The sequence below is a fragment of the Rattus norvegicus genome, chromosome 14, assembly GCF_021556685.1.
Source record: "Rattus norvegicus strain SHRSP/BbbUtx chromosome 14, alternate assembly SHRSP_T2T, whole genome shotgun sequence".
Lineage (NCBI taxonomy): Eukaryota > Metazoa > Chordata > Mammalia > Rodentia > Muridae > Rattus > Rattus norvegicus.
The window spans coordinates 87,617,266-87,634,037 of NC_141547.1; the positions used below are offsets into that span (position 1 = coordinate 87,617,266).

The 16,772-nt window shown below is 51.6% G+C and overlaps 1 protein-coding gene across 14 annotated transcripts in view; it reads right to left on the reverse strand.

The window, feature by feature from the left end:
- The window catches only part of Tns3 (tensin 3), a 232,534-nt gene that overhangs the window by 51,617 nt on the left and 164,145 nt on the right, over positions 1–16,772 (reverse strand). For all 14 annotated transcript variants that reach the window (XM_087583884.1, XM_087583894.1, NM_001170459.2 and 11 more), the window contains 1 exon segment: positions 11,736–12,992. In XM_087583884.1, the coding sequence (XP_087440010.1) occupies positions 11,736–12,992 (1,257 nt within the window).

Genomic DNA, 16,772 nt, shown 5'->3' on the forward strand with positions numbered 1-16,772 from the left:
TGCAGTGTTCTGCATGACATGTGTTGGTTCTCTCTGAGCCTCTGGTTCTACATTGTACTCATTTTTGCCCACACAGGGACTCAAGAGGATGTGGCCTTCCCCACCATTCTGAGATGATGTCCCCCACCAGGTGTCCCACTCCAAGGGTCTCTATACTTCTTTAAGTATCCAGAGATGGTAGGTAGATCTAACAGCTCAATGAAAGACCTGCTCTTCCTATCCTTCATGCAAGGTAACCCAGACTTTAGGTGCCACAACAAGTCCAAGGCAGAGAGAGAGAGAGAGAGAGAGAGAGAGAGAGAGAGAGAGAGAGAGAGAGAGAGAGAGCGCAGAGCTTAAGCCTAGGCCTGAGGCTAGAACACTCTATCAGCTTTCTCTCCACTAAGCTCCAATAGCATCTAGGACAGAGACACTGGCAGCACAGGGGTGGGGGTGTGTGTGAAAGAGGAAGAGGGAAGCCCAAGGGTCAGGGCACTGAACTAGACCCAAGAATACAGTGGACCAAGGAGCATCCAGAGGGACGGACACACTCTCTTACACACTCGTTGGCTTTCCTCAGTTCCTCACCCTCACCTGTCATGCACAGGTCCATGTTATGCTTCCCTACTTACTGTCACAGACAAGCGCTCCCCCTCAGACGTCTTGAGTCTTTTACACTGGTGCGTGCGGACACACCCAGTCTCTCACTAACGTACTACCCGGCACTCAGTCACACTTCCTCTGCCCAGCTGTCCTCCATGGTCACCCCAGCATATTCCACATGTATGCTCTCTTACACCTCAGTCGCGCGTCCGGTCGCTCCCACGGGTGCTGTCTCCCAGTCTCCCTGTACTCTCACAAATTCACACTCACACACTGATGTGCGTACTGACACAGCCTCTGCCTGCACGCGCACGGCAGACGTAGGTCAGGTTCTGCACTCTCCTTACTGAAGGAGAGCTATGGCATCCCCACCCACTTCCGCAGGCCTCCCCGTTTGAGGATGACTATCAGGAAGGAGGGTGCTGGCATTCCTAGAAATGAGCTTCTTCCAGGATGAGGAACCTCCAGCACCCTCACTTCCAGGAGCTATGGAATCCTGTGTGGCCCAACCTCCCCTTCTTAAAGGGAGGAGTCCTTGCCTATCATGTTTCCTGTGCTGACACCCTGTCCCTAACATCTACAATGTCCCTGTGACTGTGAGTTATGCCAAGGTCCTGAGCCTCAGACACAGACACCAGAGCCTCAGAAGAAAGGAGGGGCTAGGGACTGCCCGAAGAAAACCACAAGCACCTCCACTTCAACCTGACGCCTCTCACCACAGCAGAGCCTCTTAGCCACTATCCCTAGGTAGGAAAGAGAGACACCTAGGTAGCAAGCGGACATTTCTGCTCGCACCCTGGTGATCCTGAGATCTGGAAGGAGGCTGGCTGCCACAGGGACACTATCTCTGGAGTCTGCCAAGCTGGTCACCTTCCTTTAGAAAGACAGACAGTAAGCACAGTGTCTCTGTGCTGCTGCCCCCCTGGGGCTCAGCTGCCTGACTGAGATCAACATGGATTTAGCGGCCTGCTCAGGCCTGGTGCTGATCTCTGCGACCATGCCTAGATCTCAGCGCTGATGATGAGGACTGGGTGTCTGTTAGTGGGTCAGAGGCAGGAGGAACCTGGTCGGCATCCCATGCTGACCGCTGACCTCTCAGGCCTCTCTTAGAGAGCCTGTGGCTCCCAACCCTCCCTTCCCTGGGAACAGTGCCATACTGTGAGGAAGTCACATGGCTTGTTTGTTTATTTTTCCACTCTAGGCTCACCGCGTGAGCATCTACAGGGAAATATCCTTGACGCTTGCTTGGTTACACTCTTCACTAACCTAAGTTCACCTAGTCTCACAGCCTCTGCTATTTACCACCCTTTGTCCTCCCCCTGCTTGGGGTGTGTCCCTGGGGTTATCTATCTGCAAGCTCCTAGCGGGGCTCCCGGGCTGGGGATGGGAGTCCTGAGCTGCATCAGAGCCTCATGTTTCCCTCTGCAGCGGCTGTTCCACATCTGCGGAATCAGAGATGGCAAACAGGGGTTTACATTACACGGGCCCCAAGTTGACCTGCGCTTGCCAGTGTAAAGCTGACTTGGTGAGCTTGGGCGATCTGAATAGCAAACTACTTAATGATCAAGGAGGAAGTAGGGAAACCCTACTCTCTGAACAGTGCGTATAATTCCTGCCATACAAGTGGCCACGGCAATATTTCTCATCTTCCTGTGAGAAGTCAGATCCAGAGGAAAACAGAAAAGGCGGGAAAACACAATTAAAACAAAAGGACTTCGTGGGAGTAGGGTGTGCTGGTGGATACTCTAGGGTCCTACTGAAGCTGGTCTGATTAGAAGCTGTGCTGACTTGAAGGAGCCTTCTCGGGGGTTCTAGGCAGCCTCCCACTCACACCAACCCCTTTGGGGTTCTGAGAACACCCAAAGGAGGGAACAGGGACCAAACGAAGCTCAAAGGAACCACTGCAGGCACAGGGCCTCTCCCGTAACTGTGGCAGACCCACCTGTACCTGCTGGGGTCCAGCTGGCTCCCTTCCCACCTGTGCCTGCTGGGGTCCACCTGGCTCCCTTCCCACCTGTGCCTGCTGAGGCACAGGTGTGGTGGGGAGCTACACCTGTTCTAGCACGTTCCCTGCCAGTAAAGAGGAAACCTAAACTGGGCCCTGGCGCTTGCAAAAGCTCAGGGAGCTCAGAATGCAGCAGGACACTTAAGGCCCACGTGAGCACAGAGTATGGAGTCCTATGATTATGCCGATGAGCCTTGTTCCAGGAACCCTCCATGCAGCCAGGCTCCCCATGGAGAGAGGGACAAGCAGAAAAACCATGCGCTTTGCTTAGCAGCATGACTGGATGCCCCACAGCCCATCAACTGTTACCAGCGCTCCTAGCGGTCATCTGTCTTTGCAAGGGTCATCCTTCCACCTGACCCAAAGGCTACAGCTTAAAACCTGAGTCCCTATTTCCCCTTTACAATACTCCCCAAGCCCACATATTGGTAGGTGGGCACACCCTCTGAGCACTGCCCATGACCACCATAGACCTTCTCAGACAAAGCAGGAGCTGAGACTATAATGGGTCTCTGGAGGGCACCAAACCTCAGAGAGAGAGAGAGAGAGACTGGGAAGCTGATGCTAAACCACCGAGAACACAGATGGGGACAGAGCCCTGTAGCACTCCAAGGCCAGGCAGCTGTGTGGGCAATGTGGGAGCAGCGCAAAGACAGTCAAGCTAGACAAGGTCACCATGATAGTGGGGGAATCATGACAGGGAACTCCCTCAAGCCCTTCATCTAGAGACACTGGAGGCCTTGTGGGAAGGGTTTTAAAATATAGGGCCCACAAGAACTGGATTCGGGCCAAGATTGTCAGGCACTGTGTTAGCATGCAGGACTGAGTCCAGGATAGCCCAGAAGAGGTAACATTGTTACTGGGATGCTCCCAGCGTGCATTTGGGGGCGGGGTTTAGACGATTTAGCTGGAAAACTACATTTTAGAATAAATCTCACGCAGTGTTCCTTGGCAGTTCTGCAATTTTTCAATGCACCAAACCCCTAATCGTGAGAACGGTACCAAACCCTTCCTCGCTGATCTGTTTTTTGTGTCCATCAGCGGTGCTATGAGCCACCCAGAAGTTTCTTGGTATCATCTGGAAAGAGGGAGAAGAGTACCAAGCAAGAGACACCATGACACCCATATTGGCTCTTCAGAGCAGAATCCTCTCCTTGGTAATACCTATGGCCCACTCTGCTGCTAAAGTAAACCTGCCAGTCCTCTGGGAGGCAGCTTATGCAGTGATACCTGACCACTGGCTGCCCTCTAGAGCACAGTCCCAAACTCTGGCCCCATTAGAAGCAACCTGGGGGAACATCCCAGCCTCAAAGAGCCATGAGTCAACTCTCTGAGTGACCAGACGCACAACCACAGTTACAAACCCATGGTTTTGCAGCAGAATGTCATTACGATTCTCCACTGAGCACCTCATCCTTCCTCCTCTCCATCAACTCTTCCCTTGGAGCCATGGCATGGCTGACAAAGCTTTCAACTTGCAGGCGCAGCATATGCGGACCCAGGAGTCAGTCAGTGAGCATAAAGTTCTTCACACATTCAAGCCCCTACCAGGCCAATCAGCCACCCTTTGCAGACACACACACGTTCATCCTCAGCACCCGAATCCCGAAAGCCCCCGTGTGGTTACAGTCTGAAGCATATGTGGAGTTGGGAAATAGTTCGCCCTGCCCAGGGGGGACTTGGGACTCTTACCAGAACTCTGCATGCATGCAGTGGGATGGACATGCTAACTGGCTTGACCAGACTGAGCACCCCAATAGTACATCTCAGAAGGCACTGAGCATCTCACATACACACAGGAACACACAACTAATGAAAATGAAAGGGAACAGGTCTGAGAGCATGACCCACTCTGCAACACAATCTTTATTTTTGACTTGGGACCCTAGAGGAAGCAGCACCAGTAAGCGATGGATTCATCCTTACAGGATTATGGAAGAAAGACGCAAGGCTGGCCCTCCATGGCATGTGGGTGGCTTTGGAAACTCCCTCATATTCCCGAGAGCGAAGACAAATGTGGCAAAGGCCATTTTGTCTGAGGTAGGGGCCTCCTGAGTTCAGCTCACTCAAGTAAACAGGCAGAACCTCTAGAAGGGTGAATAGAGAAAGGTGTGGGGTGACAGATCAGCCCGACTGTATTCTGGAATGGACTAATGTGTTCTCTTCCAGCAAGCTGAACCAAGACATGCTCAGTAGGCCTGGGTCACCCAGTGGACTTGTTCCTCAAGAGCAGGTGGCATGCATTTCCCATAAAGAAAGTGGGTAGGACACTGGGAGCTGAGTGACATCACTCTGAGTGACATCAGTGAGGAGGCAGGAAAAGCCCTCTGTGTACACACAGGGTCACCCCCTTCCTTCCCATCTCTGTTCCCAACCTGGTCCTAACGGGGAAAGAGACTTCTGCAGAGCTTCAACAGAGGAAGGGACGGAATTGAAAATATGCTCCCCTGGGAATCCAAAGTGCTTGCTCTGGGGAAGGCGTATCTGGAAGGGAGAGAGCATACCCCCAAACCTGGGGAGAGCATCTCCACACTGCTGAGTGACCTCTGCATTTGAAAAGCTCCAAGCTCCAAACGGGATCTCTGGTCACCTCACCCATGACTCGCATCTGGGACATTCCACTTGCCAGTAGGGTTCCAGGACCCAATAGTTACAGAACTTTAAACATAATGTGCTCTATAAAAGAAACCAGTCAAGAAGAACCACACAGTGAACAATTGCATTTATACCAGAAGCAAGAACAGCTAATCTAGTAGGTTAGTATGCTGGGGGCTAAGGTTGGGTTGATGGGAAGTGATCGCTAATGGGTTTAAGTCTTCTCTGGCAGGAATAGGAAAAGTTCAGAAACTTCACGATGGTACTGTCTGTACAGCAGTCGTACAGCTGCCCTAGAAGAACTGTAGCCCCTCCCACCCCCTGCAGGGAAAAAAACCCAAGACCTTTCATATATCAAGCCAAGCAATGCTGTACCACTGAAATGCATTCCCGATGCAGAATTCTCTCCCGTCTGAAACTCCTCTGCAGAGCTGGAAGCAAATGCTACCCATGACATTTCCATGCATCAAGTCCTTTCAAGTGACTCTGGGCCGTGACTCCTAACCTATAACAAAGCCCTACCCATAGTGCTCCCTGTCACATCCACCTTCACCATTGATGGGACAGTGATCATTTAGACAAGCCTTGAGCTGCCCAAGGACCCATGGCTCACCCTCTGGGGCTCCTGGAACACAAGACTGGAGCAGTGGTTGCCCCCACCCCCACCCCCACCCCCGCATCCAGCATTCCTCCCTGACATCTCTGCCTGGTACTGGATGTTTAGTACCGAGCCTCCCAAAATACCACACCCTCTGGGGGCATCTGTCTGGCCATTATTACCCCTGTACTGGCCAGGTCTGGTTGTGAGTGTCTCGTGGAACGCTCCCCAGATTCCTTGACTTGCTAGTGGCCATGGTGACTGAAACGTGTTAGCAAAGGTGAACTGTATGAGGGCCTCCTCTCCCACATCTCTGGTCCCTGCCATGAAAGCACACAAGGGCAGTACTACAAGCTGCAATCTGAAGCTTCATGCACTCCTCCCACAGCAAAGGGGTTCTAAAAACACAGTGAGGAAGGCCAGGGTGCTATGTGCAAGAAGTGCCTGTCAGGTTCCTGTCATCGGGCCACTGAGACTAATGGAACAAGGATCAAATGTTTTAATGACACAAAACAAGAAGTCTCCAAGGTGTGGAATGGGCAGCCAGCTTCCTGTCATGCACAGGACAGGCTCCTCCTCAGGTAGCCCCAGTACGACACTGCCACTTAAAGGTCGGGATCCCGGAAATCTACCTACCTGCAGGCTGAATTGAAGTTGAGTAGAGCAGCAGGAGAGCAGAGGCTAGGGCCTGCCAATGAATCAGGTACAGCCAGGGAGCATCACGCCAGAGTGAGGGCGCAGAGTTACTGGTTAGGGGGCACTTTGAGGAAGCAAAATTCCCCAAAGGAACTGCCTTCCCCGTCCCAGTTTTACAAGGGATAGGACACTGCAGTCATCAGTGCATGCACCAGAAAGACTCCTCACCTCTGGTCAGCCTCCCTGGTCCTAGGGTGGAGTCGGGCTGCCTTATAAACCCCCTGTACGACCTCCCCTCACCTCAGTGTCCACCTAGCAGAGCAGCTGGAGACAGAAAGGGTCTGCATTGCTCCCTGACAAGATCTCAGTTCACAAATACCTATAAGGCTTTTACCCATCCCGGCAAACATCAAGAAGAAGCCTGGCTGGTAAAAGCGCAGGACTGCAGCGGAGTAAAAGGATGGCCAAGATACACAGAGAGGACAAGAGGGAGGCTTTTTACTTCCTGGTGGGCTGAAATCATTAGAACAGAGAGGGTACTCAGAGTGAATTATTTCTATATTCCTATCACAACCATCACCGCATCATCACCATCTTCTCAATCATCGTTACCACCACCACCATCATCATCACAATGGAAACCATCACTATAATCACCATACCCACTGCCGCCACTGTCGCCAATACCATCACACAGTCATCAGCACCATCCAACATTTTCTGGGAAATGAAGAAACAAAATGGCCCCTTCTAGCAAATGACATGGCTTTCTACTGAGCAGATCTCATGAAATCAACATCTTCCAATCAACTAACGACAAAAACAAAACCCTTCTAGAAAAGCAAGTCCAGAGGAATAAAAATATCATCGCTATTTATCACCAAACAGCTGAGATAACCGCTCCGGAAAGAAAAAGGGCTATTTTGGCACAGGACTTTGGAGGTCTCAATCCACAATCAGTTGGCCCTGCAGCTTTGGTCCTGAAGTCATTATAGCAGAAGAGTGTGGCAATGTCAAACCACTCCTCATGGCCAGAGAGCAAGGGAGAGGAGAAAGAGAAAGGACAGGGTTCCCAGTAGTCTACTCAAGGACATACCCCCAACCACTAAAGACCTGCTAGGCCCCACTATTTACAGTTTCTACCACACGTCAAGGGCACCTTCTAGGAGCAAGCATTTATGATGTGGACCTTGGGGAGACACGTGAGATCCGGACAACTGTAAGCGTGTTTTCTGTCACTGCCATCACCACCATCACTATCATCCCAAGCAGCCTTGGCTGCAGCCACAGCAGTGCCGTTATTCCTTCTGTACTGTGAAAGAAACGTCCTCAGATGCACTCAGCCTTCAAACACGCTTTCTTTTCAGAAATAACCCGACCCATGGAGGGAGTGTACTGCCCACCGTTCCCTGCAGAACTGGTGTGAATGAGGCCACACGGCTGTGCAGGAATACAGGCCCCCAGGGGAGCCCTGGCAGAGCTGCTCTCCTCTCCTTACTTCACACGGTAGCTTTTTTGCATTTAAGACATGCTCTGGAATGTGGAAGACTTTGCAGGTTTGAGGACGCCGAGGCGCCAACATCCTACAGTGAAGCTGCGTCAATGCTCAGAATTGAGAGCTCAGCTGGCATTGGAATTGAGAGAAACGGTGGGCCAGAGCGGGCTCATGGAAAAGATAGAGCATTCTGGGAACTTCTGGGAACTTGGCAGCCCAGAATCTCCATGTACGTACAGGACTCAGAACTGCTGTAGTCAGGCAATTCCGAATCCACAATGGGGCTGGGTTGCAAGCACGGTGATGTTCTGGGGACATCATGAAACCTTTCGGTGTCCCTGGGCCCTTCCTATTCGGCCACGCAGCTCAACAGCCTCAGTCCCCTCTGCACCCAACTAAACCGAGAGGACAAAACGAAAAGACCCTAAAACTTACAGGGGCTCAAAAATCAGCTGCTTAGCCACGTGTACCATACGGAATCTCTCTAACGTCTGGGAGTTTCTGTTTTATAACACCCGTCACTCAATCTTTCCTCTGAGAGATGGGAACATGCACACGGAAACTTAAATCTTACAATCAGGAGCTAGAGAGGTGGCTCAGTGGTTAAAAGCACTGGCCAGTCTTCTAGGAGGCCTGTGTCTCGGTACCCACATGGGGGTCCCAGAGCACCTGACGCCCCTCTTCTGGATTCCGTAGGCACCAGGCGCACAAGTAATGCACAGACATAGGCGCAGGCAAAGTACCTGTACACGTAGAAAATTTTAAAAAATAATTTTTTAAAAATTAAATTATTTATCTAAATAATTTAAATTTATTTAAAGTATTATTTATTTTAATTAAATTATGGAATTTAAGATCAACAGGGCCTTAGCATTTTCTCTACCTGCCGGGGAGGAAAGAGTGCCCCCTCCTTCACCCAGGTGGATAAATACGCAAGCATTTTTTTTTTTTGATAGGATTTTTATCAAAACGAGTTTTCCTGCGTTGAGCTCCAAGACAAGTTGTGCGACTGCGTACGCCACACCCAGGCTTCTTGTATTAAGTGTAGTGTAAGCCTCAGAGGATTTAGGAGCTTGGTGCTGACTTAACATAGGAAGTTCATCTTGGAAGAACAGCTGGGTGCAAGAAGGGTGTCTCCAGCTCGGCTCTGTCCCCACACTAAGCTCCGTGTTCACGCTCGCTGCTTGGGGACAGAGCCTCATTGGCAGCAGGATTCTGAATTTCAAAAACACCTTTGCAGAAGTTGTTTTTGCATTACACACACACACACACACACACACACACACACATTATATATATATACATATATACATGTGTACACACACACACATTTATATATTAACCACTATGGCTCCAAAGGATTGACAATGACCCAGGATGCCTGTTGAACAAATTGCTAATCTGCTGTTTAAGTAGAAAAGTTGTTTCATTTGATAATTATACTTTACAGGAAAAGGAATTAAAGAGATCTAAGATTAAAACAAAACTCTAGTTAGTAAAGTGACCCATCTCTTCGGTAGTTTAAGGAAGGCCACTGTGAGGGAGGAAGCCACAAAGGGATGCTCTCCAGTCCCTGGCTATATCCCTGCTTTCCTACAGGGATGGGGTATCATCCCTCAGGACTGTATCCAGTCAACTAGAAAAGACGCCCCTGAGCCTGGGTCCTGTGTCCACCCACATACGCCATTAAAACACTTGCAAAGTTTTCCAAACCTCAGAGTTTTTGTTCCTGGAAGAAAGGCTTCTGATTTATTCTTCCCAAGTACAATCTTCCAAGAACATTCATTAAGCAAAGTGTTAAAAGGTTTTTGCTTAAGTGTTTCCACTGAAACCTTAGAACTCCGAATTTCCTTTAAGTATTCAATTCAATTGACCTGGCCTGGGTCCTCAGTCACAGCTACTGTTTCTGCCATAGGGGGCGGAGTTGTTATATGCTAGCACCACAACAGCCTCAGAACTGTACTGGGGAGAGCACATACCTACCAGTACTCCAACCAACTAAGCGATCCTGCTGTTTGTCTTTTGATGCAGCCCAGCACAGGACAGGTAATGTAATCTGGCTTCTCTTCTCAGCTCTCATCAGACACTAGGCAGCCCTTCCTTTCCACAGCATGAGCAAGTCACAGCATGCCAGTTAGCTGGCAGTCCATGCAATCCTGTCACTGGCTAGGACCCATGCTACGAGATCTTGTTCCTTCCTGAAAAGGGGGCCAGACATCAGCTAGGCTGCAACCTTTCAAAGAGGGCAGAGACCATGGGTCTATACCACAGGGTCCATACAAACTCAAGCCTCGTCGTCCGTCACCTAGTAACCTCCACAGACATGACAGCAGGATGAAGAAAGGCCCTGGGGCAAGGGTCCTTGGAAGACGAACTATTAGGCCATTCTGCCAGAACCCTAAAGCAATATTCAGCCCACACAGGGACTTCTACCATTAATATCACTAACACAATGCTAAGGGGGATGTTCATGGACTCACTGAGAAGAACAGAAAAGCACCCATGGGAGAAAGGAGGAGATAGGACAGCCTTCTCTTGCACTGTCTTTCTTGTCCTCCAGGTCCTGGCTCCCAGCAACACCCGCTGCTCCATCTAATCTGCCACCACCTTCACCACCCTCACACAGACACCTCACCTTGGCCAGTCCCTCCTGGGATAACCTTGGGCCGACCCCAGCCTGAGCCTTGTCCCTTCCGTTAACTCCAAGACTCTGTCTCAGGATGTTCTGACCATGCCGTACACGTTGGCTTGCTGTCTGCCTTTTCATCCAATGAGAAAGGTATCTCTCAAACCCTCTTGACCCCGTGTTAACGCACACAGGGAACACCTGGTAGTAATCTGATCCCAAAGCAGGCCTTATCGCTCTGATGCAGTCTGCAGGAAACACTCCCCCGGGCGTGGCCAGAGGACACTGTCCACTACTACGGAACTTGGCCTTGCCAAGAAGCCTCTGCCCTGGTGTCCAGGTCCCCTGGTTCTAAGGCAGAGAAAGGCCCACACAGTTCTCTCTCGCCAGCTTCAGAAGGTGCAGAGGACAGATGGTCCTCACACCGAGGCTCATCGCCCTTGCTGAGCTTATGTCTCTGGCCTTGGTTCTAGATCACAGGATCCAGGAACCCGGATCTGCTGCGTCTGGGCTTCTCTGAGGACACTCCACACTCTCTGCCCCACGTACCTGTCTCCCTCAGTCATCAAGAACCACCAAGCTTCTCTCTAACACATGAACACCCACGAACAGCCAACATGATGTCTCAGGAGCTTGGATGATATATTTGTAAATAGGACAATTTGCATACCCTGACTGCTTACTCAGACCTCTGTTCTTACAAGGATGACTCGAGAGCCCAACAGTTCTTCTGACTCACAGGGACACCTGGCACTCTTCCCTAAACATTCCTGAACTGAGAGAAGTTTTGCCGTTGAGCCGATTCTTCAGATGTGGAAACTGAGGCTCAGGAAGTGTATACAGCACACTGCTAGCAGGTGGCAGAGGAATGCGGATCAGGCTATCTGGGGCTCTCAAATGACCTGCTGCCCTCACTGACAGGCATGACAAAGTGTGTGAAATAAGACACTGATATTCCCCTTCAGGGGACCCCAACCCTGCCCCAAACCATTTTATAGGCAAGTTTTGTACCTCTTTCTTCCCACCGTCCAATTCTGCTAACAAGCTCTGCTAGTGCCAAGGTAACCCCTCGGATTCTAGACGACAGCTCGTTGAGAACAAAAACTCCCAAGAAAATACCTCTCCATCGTGAGTTTCAGCAAATCCAAATTCCCACCTGGATAACTTCCTACCTGACACCGATTACCCATCAGCTCACCTTGCCGGCCAGGACTCCGGCCAGGGCCATCCACAGGGTCCAGCCTGCCACCACACCGGAGCCCACTTCCCACACCATCAGGATACATAGAGCCATTGGCTGAGAGGCCAAGGGCACTGAGGTGTGTGGGGATGGGCTCAAAGGTAGGGTCCAGCTCCAAGATCAGCCTGTTAAGTTGCTCAATGGACTGGTCGATATCCAGAGTAGGAGAGCCTGGGGAGGGGCCAGGGTTAAGCTCCTGATGTACTACTCCATTCATGACTCTGTCATCTGGAAACCGGGGCTGGAGTGCTTTACTAGGACAGAGCTGCTGTGCGTCAGGGGGATTTGGCCCATTGCTGATGCCTCTCTGAACAGCCACTCTGCTGCTGGTTCCATGGGTGGGAGTAACTGGGATGTGGGGTGAGGGCTGGGCAAGGCCAGCACTGTCCACTGCACTGCGGCTGCCGTGCCTGGCCTCCCCATCCGAGGCAAAGCTGTACTGGTGAGCAGTCACCATCTGCTGCTGACGGACCCAAGTCTGGGTGGAATAGTTACTTTGCCCATAGGCCTGCGTCGGGGTGGGTGCAGAGGGCTTCCTCGACAGGGGCTGCAGCTGCTTTTGCTCTCGGCCCCCACACATCCGCTCCCGCTCATAAACGGAGTCTACACCAAGGCCCAGGTCTGGAGAAAGGACGCCATTGTGATCTTCAGCAACACCATTGCCAAAGCCATCAGACAGGAGGGAGTTCTGGCTGCTCTTGAGGCAGGCGAAAGGACCCAGGTGGGTTGACTGGGGCCCTTCGGAGGAGGAGAGAGTACCCAGGCTGTCCACACTGTGCAGGTCATGGTGGGGCATCTCATCGTCTAGAATGTCGGTCTCCCGGTCCTTTAGGGCAGCATCTCCATTCACGTGGACCTGGGCTGGCACCACGTGGCGTGTCCCGCTGTACTTGCTGCGCATGTCAGTCATGTCTTTGTGGGAGTTTGCAGAGTCTTCCAGGCCAAACCCACTGAGCAGCTGGTCCAACTCTGCCTTCTCCTGAGGGCTCAGGCCCCTCCGTGCTCCTGGGGTCTGGCGCTCTTCTGTCTTATCAGTCCTGGCTGAGGCAGTAGAATGACCCGAGTCACTGCTGACTGACAGGGTGTGGTCACCGTGGTCTGGACTGCTGGTGGCTGGCATGCCCTGAGGGCTACTGGGGATGCCAGAATCGGAGGCACTCTTCTTCCTCACCTTGGCATACAGGCTGCCATCCACTGGGCCCTGTGTGTGTAGCACTGTAGGGAAAGCAAGAGACAGGCTGTAAGCCAGGGGAGAAAAGGAAGTTCGACCTACAACACTGGGCACGCACATTTTTAAACAGATGAGTGGATCTATAACGCAACTCAATAATAAGCAAGGGCAGGCTCCACTAGGTCTCCAATCTCTACATAATTCTCCGCAGAGTAAGCAGCAATGAAGGACTCATATATCAGACGTACTCAGCTGAAGTCATTTCTGCCTTTCCTGCTTTGTTTCATTTGTCATGCTGAGGGTAGAGCCCAGCATTTCATGCATGCTGGTAAGTGATCACTGAGCTAGTACCTCAGCTTCATGCTTACACACACACACACACACACACACACACACACACACACATCTATTAAGACGCTTGGGGACTTTTTATTCTTTGAATTATTAATGTCATTATTTTGAGCCCAGCTCAGTTCCTGTGAATCCCCAAGAATCAACAGTTTAACTACTCCATCGATATATCTAATGTTTTTTGGACATGCAGGGTACTAACTGTCATTAAGTTCACTGTGTCGCTGATAGCCTGCTGTCCCATGAGTACTGTGGGGTGTGCTAAATAATGGGGGAAGCTCGGGGCAACACAGGTATCTGATGACTGCCAGATGTCGGATCCTTTGGGGCTGACATGCATGCACTACACACGAATGCCATGTAAACAACGTGGGCAGGAACAGCTGACGCCCCTGTGGCTGTTATTAATTAGGGCCCGGGAGGCTGGACGTGGAGATTCCCCAGCCACAATCTGCTGACTGGCAGTTATAACTGCCTTGGCCACACAGAGCGTGCCATAGCGAGAGCTTCCTCAAAGAAGCTGGAGTCAGCACATCTCCCCTGCAAGCCTCCCCCATCCTCCTGAACTTTCCGTAAGGTGGCATCCTAGGCATTCCACAGCAGGGGAGGTGCTGGATGCCTGGAAGGCCGAGCTGTTGAGGCACCTAGAATCCTAGGCTTGAGCCACCAGCCACCTACGCAGCAGCTATCTGATCTACGCAGGAGAGACTATCCCCGAGCCCCTGTCTCACAGCCCCTCAGAATGGCTGGACACTTAGGCACGCTCAGCACCTGACATACTGGGCGGCGGGTATGGGGTCCCGGTGCCAAGTGCTCACACATCCCTGAGAACACAGCTCCGAGGACACGCTTAGCCTGGGCTCCGCTCTCAGTTTAACTGCAGTGTAGGGCAAGCATGCAGAGAACCGAGGGTGGAGACCACTGATGTGTAGTGTAGCCTAGAGAAGCCCAACCGCGTTCTAAAGTAGAACGTGGGGGAGGGAAGCTCTGGGGGGTAGGAATCATACACACAAGCTGCAAATAAAGCAAGTCTTCATTCAGAGACACGGCAAGCGGCGACATGCATGTCGCCGCTTGCACGCTGGGCTCAAGTGTGCAGTTGTGGACCTTCGTGTTGTTACTGCTTGTTTAAGGAGCTCAGAGGCTCTGGGAGAGTAAATAGCTTAAGATTAAGCAGCTGTCTCAGGAGTGGGAGGCACTGAGAAGCCAGGCTCCTGGGCCGGGGTGCACCTGCAGCTCCACGCCACCTCACTGCACAGACAAGGCTAGGCGCACAGACTTGAAGTTTCATTGGTGGCCCTGAGAATAATTACACAGCAAGTGACAGTGAGCCAGGTTTCGGACAGGGAGACGGAAGGCATGTGCTATACCCAGCTCTGTTACAAATACACAAGGAAACGCCTGGAAAGATGATCCGAAATCCGAAGTCACTCGCAAATGTCACCACCCACCGGCGCAGGGAGAGAGCAAAGCAACCATGTGCAGAATCGCTGAGGCTATATAAAGGCCCCTGAAAACACGGCAACACCAGCCCATGCCTCAACCCCAGGCTCCCCCACCACAAGGGATGGAAGTGATTCTGTGTGGGGGGCTGGCTGGCCTTAGAACTAACGACAGGACACACTAGCATCTTCCTAGGTGCTACGGAAGCAAGCAACAGGCCCATCTGGCACTGGGAATGGTCTGCTATAGGAAACTCAACTACAGAAGACCCAGAACACCTCCTTCTGTTCTACACAGCATGAGGGGAAGGGATGCTCATGAGAACTGTCTGCTCCATAAGAATTAGAGATCTCCTCCTGCACACACCACATACACATGCCCTACTCACATATGCCCCCCACACCCCCACACCTATACACAGAGATGTCCTACCCCCTAAACCCCACCCCAAACCCCACACGTGCACGTACACGGGGACACACACACACACACACACACACACACAGAGCAGAGTGCCAGATGGCTGCTATTCCAGTTCCCTGCAGAAGCCAGGTAGCCAGAGCACAGATCCCTGACACATAGCTAAGGGCAAGGAGTCTGCTCGTTTCCAGGTCAGAGTGCATGCTGCTAAAATAGTTATTTCCTTCCAGCTTCCAGGTCTGAAGTAGGAGTCCTCCAGAAATCTTAATTAGAGGATACCGTGGCTTAAAAAGAAAAAGAAATGCAAGAAAGAATAAACTGTAATATTATTCTCCTAATTTTCTAATTTAAACTGGAGTGCAGCCAGAAAGTACTGATGTGCTAGGAACCAAACTCCAAGGCACTGCGGAGTGGTTTATGTTCTGATGTTGTTGCTGTCGTCGTCACCATCATCACCACCACCACCACCACCACCACCACCACCGCCGCCACCACCACCACCACCATCATCATCATCATCATCTTGTTTTGTTTTCTAGACAGGGTTTCTCTGTGTAGCCCTTGCTGTCCTGGAATTCATTCTGTAGACCAGGCTAGCCTCAAACCCAGAGACTCTGCCTCCCAAGTGCTGGGATTACAGGCATGCATGGCCAGCTTGTGGTATACGCTTTTAACTGCCGGGCTATCCCCAAGTAAAAGAAATCATAAAATGACAGTAGACACAGGAAAAACGTCAGCACCTATGATCCTGATCTCAGCCGGCTCCAGTCCCGAGCCTTGAGAGGGTCTCATAAATCCATACAGCTCGGTGGATAAGGTTATGTTCCTACAGGCAACCCCAACAGGAGCCAGAGACATCCCCTGAGCTTCCTGTTGCAGGAATGACTCGCTCTCAACCTCACAGAATATCCAGGAAATCTACGCCGAGAGCATAAGCTGGCCCCTCCTGCTACAAGCTGTGCAAGACAGGGGAGGTCAGGAAGGCTGAGGAAGCTGCCTGAGGTAACAGCTGCTCGGCTGCACCTGCAGGCCCACAGGGAGGAGGACAACAGCAGCTCTGGCCCTCACTGCATCCGCCCTGTTTTCTGGCAGAAGGCCATCATTGAGAAAGAGCGATGACAGTCTCCGCTCTGGACACACTAGGTGCCTAAGCTTCTCTTTCTTCCTAGAGGAACAGGTCCTCACTCTGCCGTTTCTCTGTGACATTTTCAGCCCTGACACTTGAACTAGAACTAGAAAGCACACATGGGAGGGAGGCACTCAGCCCATCAAGCCCTGAGAAGGACACCAGGAGCAGGAACAAAAAGTTCTTTCTACAATGCAGAATGCCCAGCAGCTCCCTCAGATTCATTTCCTCAGCGGTCACCCCACCGACTGCTCACCGCTGCTGCCCCTCCTCCCAGCTTCCTCTTCCTCATCATGCCCTTCCTGGCTGGGTTTTTGTCTTGTGCCAGCAAACATCCTTGCACAGCACTTTTTCTAAGCTTCTCGTATCTGAGGCACGGGTTTCCTCTGCTTTGCTTCCTCTGGTACTCTGCCCAAGAGAACAGCCCTGGCACCCAGTGGACATTATAAACTGGAGAGACTGCCTGTTCCGAGCTTCTCATCAC